The sequence below is a fragment of the Rhagoletis pomonella genome, unplaced genomic scaffold (genome assembly GCF_013731165.1).
Source record: "Rhagoletis pomonella isolate Grant_MI unplaced genomic scaffold, Rhpom_1.0 Rhpom_scaffold_00008, whole genome shotgun sequence".
Lineage (NCBI taxonomy): Eukaryota > Metazoa > Arthropoda > Insecta > Diptera > Tephritidae > Rhagoletis > Rhagoletis pomonella.
Genome location: NW_023458562.1, coordinates 36760229 through 36770177, shown reverse-complemented (window position 1 = coordinate 36770177; position 9949 = coordinate 36760229). Strand labels below are relative to the sequence as shown.

Here is a 9949-nt window from a genome sequence, read left to right as displayed (position 1 = left end):
TGGTAGTGAATAAAATTTAAAAAAGTTGATAATAACAAGCGGGTAAAAAAGATTTAAATTTCGCTAAAAAATGTAGCTATGCAACTACATTCACGTATAAATAGGTATATCTTTTTTTTAGTATCATAATTGTATATGAATTTGCATTTTATTCGCTATTACACTTAAAATTCAATTCAGTGCATTGACTGCATCATTTTGAGATACAACTTTATAAGTATTACAATCAAGCATTTCTATACATCTCTGTGTGTGCATCCGCACTTGTAAAAAGTAATGATAATTTTAACCAGCATTCAAATTGCCAATTCCCAACAGAATGGCAAAAAGAATTATCATCATACGAACATATTTGCGGCATGCATTCACGCAGCATACATCTGTATGTGCATATTAATTCGTTTTCACATTAACGAATTCTTATTGAAGTAGCATTCGCAGTACATACATACATACGCTATATATATCCATAGATTAATATAAATTAAGGCAAGCTTTACTACCACAAATACTACTAGCTTACACACATACATATACACTTACACACAAACTTCCAAAAATATTACTTCAACTACACTCAGACATATACATAGCATTCACCGACTTAATGTTGAATGCCACAGAAGCTTCAGTATCCGACTGAAACTGCTACAGAGTGCAAACATACATATTTCCATACGCATACTTATGCATTTGCAACACACAATCACCTTTAGCTACTTTTATATATTTCTTCTTTTTTTTTACATATCATTCATACGCTTGCCGGTTTTCCATTTGCCATTTGCCATTTTTATTTCGCCACTTTTTATACTTTTTTATACTTCTTTCTTTCATAAATAATTTTCCTTTCATTTGCTCTTCATTTCTCTTTCGATTTATACTTTTTTACTCATTGCACATTTTTTTATTATTTTACGCACGCATTCCGTTTGCGCCATTTTTTATTACCACTCCACTAACGAAATGTTTCCAATATTTTATTTTCCACCAACTTGCCGCTTGGGATGTGCTTTGAATGAATGCTTCTGCTGTTGCTGCTTCCGCTGCTGCTCTTGTCACTGGCATTAATGTTGAATGGTTGCTGCTACGAAATCATCATTACTCCTCGTACATCTATGTCGTATGTCGACCACCAACCAACTCACCAAACCCACCAACCAACTTGCAAAACAACCAACCATACGACCCATCAAATCCAACGAATGCTTCTGCAAACGACATATGCCGCGCGTTCGCCGCATGACAAACCAACTACACACATGTACGCACACACACTCACTTACGCGTTTTGCACGCGTCTCTACAGTATTGGATGCTCAGCAAAGCGGGTGAAATACGACGCGATGAAGCCTGTCTTGATTATGCTGGCCACGATGTGATACTGTATCCATGTCACGGTTCCAAAGGAAATCAGGTAAGCCTCAAAAAGTTTATGCTGCTGGCCGCCAAAGTGGTATGTGAATGGAGGACTGCATGAATGATTGGTTAAAGCGAAAAATTGCTGAATGGTTGCCTTTTGTTTCGAGTATGACTCGCGAATTGGAAAAATATTGAACGCTGTAATTAGTAAGGCAAATTTAAGACGAGAAATTATACTATGTGACGAAAAAAAATGTTATATGTACATCTGGTAAAGTTAAGAAAAACTGCATGCTCAGAATTTTCAATAGGCCCCCTCAAATCTCGATTTGTGACCAAAGAACTGTGTATAGGCTTAAATATAAACTTGTTTATAACTTTAGTACTATTAAAGCTAAATAGTAAATTTTCTAAGTTAGTGAAAATAGGTTGTTTATAGAACATTAGCACAGAGCCTTAATGACAGTTTATGCCTATTGGAAAAAACAGATTACAACTCGAAGTAGTGCCAGCAAACGAGTGGAAAAAACAAAAATTAAGAAAAAAACTTTGCCGATCACCTATTGTTAAAATTATTGTAACTTATCTGAGCTCTTAACTACAGTTAAGCGTTGGGTGGAAATAGGTTAATAGAATGGCACATTTAATTGTTTATAAATACTTGAGAGTTTATATATAAGTAGTAAAATAAAAAATAAAGAGGGCTGGAGGCTTCAACACGGGAATACCTATAGGGGTTCCTACCATTGGAGAATGGAATGAAAACCCATCATTGCACAATGGGTAATTTGTGGCAACTAGAAGATTATTGAAAAAAAAAACAAATTTTAATTGATTGGCACATTTTTGCAAAAAAAAAACATTAACCCTTGACGACCGAAGGGGTCACTTTTTAATTTATGTATGGTTTTATTGAAAAAGTTTGAATAGTTATCAAAACTATTTATACAGTGGCTATAAGTCTAAAATTTTAAACTCTTTTCCAAATTTAATTTTTCTTAACCCTTTTGTCTACCGCGGAAAAACTAGCATTACCTACCATTCGGGCAAATGGGTCCCTACGTAATTATAAACGTGGGCCCAACATACTTCCCGCTATATTAACAATACAAATACTAATTATTTAAACAAATTTACATGATCAAAAAACTGTAGAATATATGGAAATAAGCAAAGTGAAGGAGTTACCGAACTCACAAGCATCAAAACTTGATATGGGAACACAATAAAATCTCATTCAGGTCCATTGGACCCGACCGGTAGACAAAGGGTTAAAAGTTTTTCCCTAAAAAAATAAAACTTATCAAAAAACTACCAGTTAAAAGTACTTAATTTTTTTTCTATATTTTTGTTAATTTTTTAGATAAATAACTTAAATATTTTAGTTTGAAAATAGCTAAAAAACACATAAATAAGTAATCGATTCCAATATTTCAATCGCAGATAACGATTTTGACCACCTGATAAGACACCGCTATTTGATTTGAAGTTTTCTTTATCAAATACCAAGTGCTAAAAGTTTATTTTTGTAAGTATGAAAAACGACTTTTTGCCACAAAAAAAGATCAAATTGCCCATAGTGCAATGGTAGACGATAATACATACAGCATATATCCGTTTACATTAATGGTACAAGGATAGAGCAGGGAAACGGCGCTGGTCTCTACTAGGAGTATCTATAACTTAGTTAATATTTGCGTATAAAAACGACTACAGTGACTTCTAAGCTGAGATTTATGCTACTAAATATAACGGTCCCAGCTGGCAATATTATCCAAAGTAATTAAATTGGGGATTTGTACTGGAATATCAGCGGCGTTGGCAGTACTGAGCCATCTCAAAGTCACTCTTTGTTGGATTACCGAACAGGAAATATAGAAGAAAGCGAGGCATTGGATGAGTTGGCCAGGTATCCCCATGAGATGCCAACAAATGAGGCAGGCAGCTGTATATCACCACAGTTTAGTGATACCTTAAGTATTTTAGAAAATATAAGTGAATAGACCATAGACGTTAAAAAATTATTTTTCCACGATTAAATAGGCAAAATACGGCAGACCTTCTAAAACTTAACAGATCTGCGGCAAGACTTCTAGTCGACATTATCACAGCGAACTAAGAATCAATTCACCACTTTCAGTGTCGATAAGCCGGCTTCTTCGCCAATCCGGCAGAAATAGTGGAGGTGACACTGTTGTACCAAGCCAATTTTCATTGATGCCTTGATTTTCTCTTTGTAAAAATGTTAGGAGAATGTGCCTCTTATTAGCATTCACTCACAGCGGGCACGAACAATGGAGCACTATGCCTCTGCCTTGTTAACTTCCGTCTTGATCAAAAATCCACCTTGCCTTTGGCTGTAGAGCAGAACGATTTTTTTTTTAAAAGTGTAGGGCCTAGCATATTTCTTCGCCAAACTACTTGCTGGCAGAATCCAATAAATCAAATTCATCGAATACCAATAAGGATTTCATCTACCTCCCAGTTTAAGATTACGAAAATCCATTTGCTTAGCCCTCGTTTGGTTCAAAAAGAAACAGCTGATAACATTGCCAGTTCCTCAAACGAAAGCGGAATTTAGGTTTAACACCAGCATTTAAGCAACAGGATATTTCAATATTATAGGTACTCTAGCGTAAGTTCACAGATTTTTCCACATTTTTTTTAATGCAAACCAGAGAAATTTTACTCGAGGATGAAAAAACGAGTATTCGACTCCTCCCAGTCATTTTAATTGACATTTCGGTACAGGCAGCGAAGCCTAAGGTTGATTTATTTGAGATCTTATCGGTGGGCCAAGCAAACTTAACCCTGAGACATAATAAGCTGTCAGAGGCAGGCACACCCTTTTGTAGGTTTAGTTAATAAAATGCTATATATCAACAATAATATCGATAGATATGTATGTCGATAAATGTAACGAAAATCTAACTATAAATACATCGGCAACAATATGTGTATAAAAAACAATATTTTGAAATATCCGTATTGTGTTACCGGAACATGTATCGATATATATATCGACAGCAATAGGCATTTAAAATTATCTAAATTGAAATATGTATTATTATGTTTCGTTTAAAATATCGATGAAAAACTCGATAAATACAGGAATACAAATACATCAATTTGATATATCGTGAATTATATCGATCAGCATGTACATTAAGGTGGTAAAAAAAAAATCCGAAATAAGTTTCGGGGCCCTTACCAAAATTTTTCCTCTTTAAAAAAAATTGCTGGCACCAAACTTCTAAGTTTCTAAGTATAAATTTAGAGGATGCTCATGAAATGTTTACGTTTTGCTCTAGAAGTATTTTGTACATATATTAACCAAACAGTTGGTTAAGCAACCTAAGAACACTTCAAATTTGAATTAGCTGAAAAATACTCAATCTTCGGTTGTCATGGCAACAGTCGCTTTATATAAAAAATCACCAATTTTTTTTAAACTTCAAAGGGATTCAGTAGCGCATTTCAAGGTCCTTGAGCACCCTGTTTTGCTTACAGTAGAAAATTGGAAGTTGCTATAGAATTTACGTATACCAAAAGGGGAAAAAATAAAGGGGATGCCACGTTTTTTTCGATGACATTTTTTTTTCTTCTGATACAAAACTTGAACCACTCTTGTATACATGCGTATTTACAAAGCAGGCTCGATAACGACAATATATGTGACCTGGTCTACGGAAAGGGGGCTTAGGTGTCAAAAAATAAACTTTCACTTTTTGGTTGATTCGGATGGAAGATGAGATGCTTTTTCACGTGGTGAAAAGCAGAAAATCCTAACTTGCTTAGAAGTGTACTAAAAATGTAGAGAAAGAAGAGTAAAAATACGACAAAATATAATTTATTTACACGATGAACTATAATAATATTCCGACCAACAACAACACTTACTGGACCAACAACAACACTTACTGGTCGTCCGGCGCGGAGAACAATTAACGAGATAATGAGAAACTGACGAAACGAGTTGCTTACTTTTAACAGCTTTTTCACAGAAAACTAGTTTTCGCACGTAAGCTCCCGTTTCGTAGACCAGGTCACATATGAGAATAATTACAGCCTACTTAGTATTACTTATTGCCAATATTTCTCATCTCACGCACTGCCTTTCTCTCTCTCTCTCCACATTTTTTGCAGTTCTGGAAATACAATCAGCAAAATCATCAAATACGACACGGTCCGTCCGACAAGTGTTTAGCCATTTCGGAGAAGAAAGACAAAGTGCTCATGGAAGAGTGCGATTCGAATCAACTGCGACAACAATGGAAGCTCGAAAATTACGATCCATCGAAATTGTGAGGTTACTTTTATGCCGATGGCACGGTTTTATTGCCGACGCACAAGCGACGAAAATAGCATAAATTACGCACAGGACATACACAACTGTAACAACAAAAATTACTGTAACAACAAAACAAAAATTAAGACAACAACAACCACTACAATTAACAACACGGATATATACAACATAAAGTGCTGCAACAAATGAGATACGGAAGTAGCCGACGAGGTCAGTACCAACTACAACAACAACAACAACCACGAAATAGCGCGCAACTGAAGTGCAACGACTGGCGCGAGTGATAGCATAGCGCATCCAGCGGCAGCAACGGATAACAACTCAAGCACAATATGGCCACAATTATCCATGACTTTAAATGTGAAATTGCAGCCAGTTATAGCCAAGCGTATGCACACATATAAATACATACATACATACAAAACCACTAACATGAAGAGAAATTTAAGCTTACGCTTAACAATTTGTGGTGGAAAATGCGAATTTATGCAGACATTTGTATGTGTGTGCACTTGTAACATGTCTGGCCCGTGTTAAAGCTGGCATCTCCAGGTAAAAGGATATTGCGAAAGTACTTACAACAACACTCAAACACACACACGCAGATAATCTTTAAGCTTCCGTTCGAACTGAAAAATATTTCCACATAAAAGTCCCATGTAGCGCCGGCAGTGTATGTAGATACATTAGGGCGGGTCAATTTGTATGGAAATTGATTTTTTTTTTTTTGACTATGCGGATGTCGCACAGAAGTAGTTAACATTTAATTCCAAGCAAATTTACCGAAGCAACCATGGCTCCAAAATCAATTTCGAGCTTGCCAAATTGCGAAAATAGGTGTATTTTCCTAAGCATTTTGCTGTGGTGTCGTAAATGCTTCAATTTTGTATAAAAATTTGCTTTAAGGAGGTTTTTGGGATGAAGAATCAATTTCGGCACTTATCTTTTTCTTAAAACTTCCACTAGTGGGCGCAACAGTGAAAATTTTCACCATTTACTTAGAAACTTATTTTCGTACTTCGGAAAACTCTTAATTGATTTTAGACCCATGATTTCTTCAGCTAATTTGCTTAGAATTACAGGTAGAATACTTCAATGCGATACTCGCATAGTTAAAAATAAAATAAAAAGTGACCCGTCCTAATGTGCATATGTACTCGTACATGCTTGCGTTACACATATAAACACATACTGCAAAAATGAACGACTGTTGTACAGTAGGCTTAAGTCTAAAATAAAGATGAAGTAGGCAATAAAAAATATGTGTAGTCTGTATTGTAATATAAAACAAAAAAATATCAGCTGATGATGAGTAAAAATATTTATTTATAAAGTTTGTATGTAATAAAATTAAACTTAAATAAAATAAGAATTTAGTGTAATAGTTTAGCATAGTAATAAAATATTAAGAAAAAAACAGAGTGTTTAGTCAAGTTGTAGTGGCTATAATAAAATATAAAATGTAATAAAAGAAATATAAAGAAATAATTTTTAAGTCAAGTGTAGAAAAACAGATCATAAGCATTAAGTCAGTAACGCTGCATTTAAAATGAAATATCAAATTTTGTAAAAGAAGACTAGGAATTTGTAAGTAAGTTAACAAGCTTGCAAGCCAAGCAACGCAAGACAAGTGTGACCAGAAAAAAAATATATATATTTTCATTTTTTATTGTAGTGAATTTGTGAAAAGTGGTGAGCGCTGAAATTCAAGTCAAACGTTTTTTACTTCTTGAAAGAAGTATAAATCTTTAATAAATTTAAAAATTTTCCAGAAAGTAGTTAGCACTGCAACCCTCGCTTAAACAGGCTGCCTCCGAGGAATTAGCGCAACCTGCGAGCTTTCCATTGATCACCCTATGCCTACTTCTAAAGTCTGTTCAACAGAGATGCCCAATGGGCTGACGTCCGCTCGATCCATGAACCGACTACTTCAAGCCTTGGTCCTCTAATTTAAATACTTAAATCTTTTATCTAAACAAACACGTTTTTGAGTGCCATATCTCAAATAATCCTTTAACCGACTTTCGACTTAATATATGCGGAGAAGTTCTTTTTAGGTTGAATCCTTTGGCTTTTGAACTTTTTTGTATTTTATGAATTCTTAATTTCATTAAAAGATTCTCTATTAAAATATTATTTGCTTTTTTTATTTCATATTTTCTTAGAAAAAGAAAAACTAAAATTCAGCGTTCATCAACACTAAAAAAGAATCGGTTTTAGTGTGTGGTTAGTGATACCAATAAGATGGAACATTCCTGTATTTAATTTTTTAATTAAAAGTATAGGAAACTTAATCATTATACGTATGTATATACTTTCTATATGCTCGTAAAAAAAAAAATTAAAATGGTAAGTGTAAAAAAATTTTAGGTTCAATATTTATTGCCTTGAAACTTTTTTTAAGGTTTTTCTTTTCAATTCCTTTATGTATAAAAAATATACAAAGTATTCTTTTATATATGTACGGATTTTATTCTTATGAAATTCAATTTAAACTTTTTTAGCTTTTCGGATGGAGCGAATCCCCTAAATAGCTTTTTTCTGCACAAACTGAGTAAACAAAAATTGTTCACACCAAAAAATTAGCATGTTCCAGTTAAGAAAATATAGTGTTTGACCAAATTAGAATTTTTCTAAAATGTTTAATTTTTCGATTGAATGTAATTGTTTTCATAAAAACTTTCTTTTGTTAGTCATATTATTTTTTCTGGCAAACCCAAGTAAAAATTTAAAAAAATAGTACTGAAAACAATTTAGTTCTTTAGTGCCGTTTTCTCAAGTAGGTTTTAACATTTCTCTGCACTTCAAACACAAACAAAAGTTCTGTTTAAGGGGCAGATAAATTTTACAACCTACTTCAGAAAACGGACCTTAGAAAAACTAATTAAATTTTTTTATATGTGATTAAAACTTTAAGTAAAAAAATTTAAAAAAATATTGAAAATTCTAAATTGTTTAAATTAGGTATTAATATTTCTAACGTTAAGTTATCATTAGAAAAAAGAATGTATGTATACTATAAATTATATCATATCAAAGTTATACTTCAGCAGAAAAAAATTTTTGAAAATCCTGCATTTTTGGCAAAAATGTATTAACATAAGTCGATGCGAAGAAATTTTTGTTTTAAAAGCATCCCAATATCTTTATGAAAACAATCTTGTTAATTTTTAATTTATTAGTCTATAAATTTTATTGCTTCTTTAATTTTAATTAATTGACAAGGCAAAAATTATTGATTACATATACGTATTTTTCGTTCACAAATTCATTTGTGCATGTGTGATGCTAATAAGTTTGTTAAAAAAAATATTATTTTTAAGTTATATATATCTTGCCAAAATTAGTTTATCAAGAATTTATATGATTATAATTATTGTTTTATGAAATAATTTAGCTCTGCTTAAAATAAATAAATTTTTCGCACAAATTTTTTTTTTGTATCATTTACATACAAATATTTTTTTTCTAGGAAAGTATGTAGTTTTTTTTTATTAGATTTCTTCAATTTTACAAGTAGTTTTTTATTTCAAAATCAATATATGCATGTATGAGGCAGTGAAAGCCAGAGAGCTTTATCTGTATTCCTGAAAAAATATAATATTGCCTATCTAATGTTTGCTTAATAGAAAGGTGTTGGTCATAACCAGACAAAAAAATTTTGCAAAAATAGGGGTATTCGCGAAGTTTTGCAAAGCCTTGCACAGTGCACGGATTGCTCAGTAAAAACCGCTTATCCTATGGGAAAGTTTTGCAATCCACGAACAATGCAAAGGCTTTGCATGAATTCGAGAATCCCCCTATTGTCTCATAAATTTTAATGATTTTGAAGATAGGCAACTCCGATTCCCATGGCCTTGTATGTGTGTATGTAAGTGATGTCAGCTCTCAAAAGTGCAAGGATTTAGTATTCTCAGCGTAAGTAAATAAATTTAAATATTTTCAGCATGAAAATTTAGGAAATAAAGAAAATTTTAATTTAAATCAAATATGGTAATCAAATTGAGACATTTAAATAAATAAAAAAATTTCTACAAGTCACAAATAAATTGAAAATTTCATACAAATAAAAAAATTTATGGATATACGTATGTGAAGCCTCTTTTGAGATTTCGGTTGAAACTAAGTAGCATTTTTTAAATTTTTTCTCAATTTAGCGGTAAATATAATAACATTTCATTTTTAAAGCAATCAATTGATGGTAAAATATATTTTTTCAAAAAAAAAAACTTTTGTACTTTACTTTTTACGAAAAATGAAAAAAAAATGTTTCCGCGG

The 9949-nt window shown here is 32.5% G+C and overlaps 1 protein-coding gene across 5 annotated transcripts in view; it reads left to right on the top strand.

Moving 5' to 3' along the window:
* The window catches only part of LOC118744786 (putative polypeptide N-acetylgalactosaminyltransferase 9), a 438912-nt gene extending 432236 nt beyond the window's left edge, over window positions 1–6676 (top strand). For all 5 annotated transcript variants that reach the window (XM_036478111.1, XM_036478107.1, XM_036478109.1 and 2 more), the window contains 2 exons: window positions 1310–1417; window positions 5509–6676. In XM_036478111.1, coding sequence (XP_036334004.1) covers window positions 1310–1417; window positions 5509–5670 — 270 coding nt within the window. In that variant the 3' untranslated portion in view covers window positions 5671–6676. The remainder of the gene's footprint in view (window positions 1–1309; window positions 1418–5508) is intronic.
* The last annotated feature ends 3273 nt before the right edge of the window (window positions 6677–9949 follow it).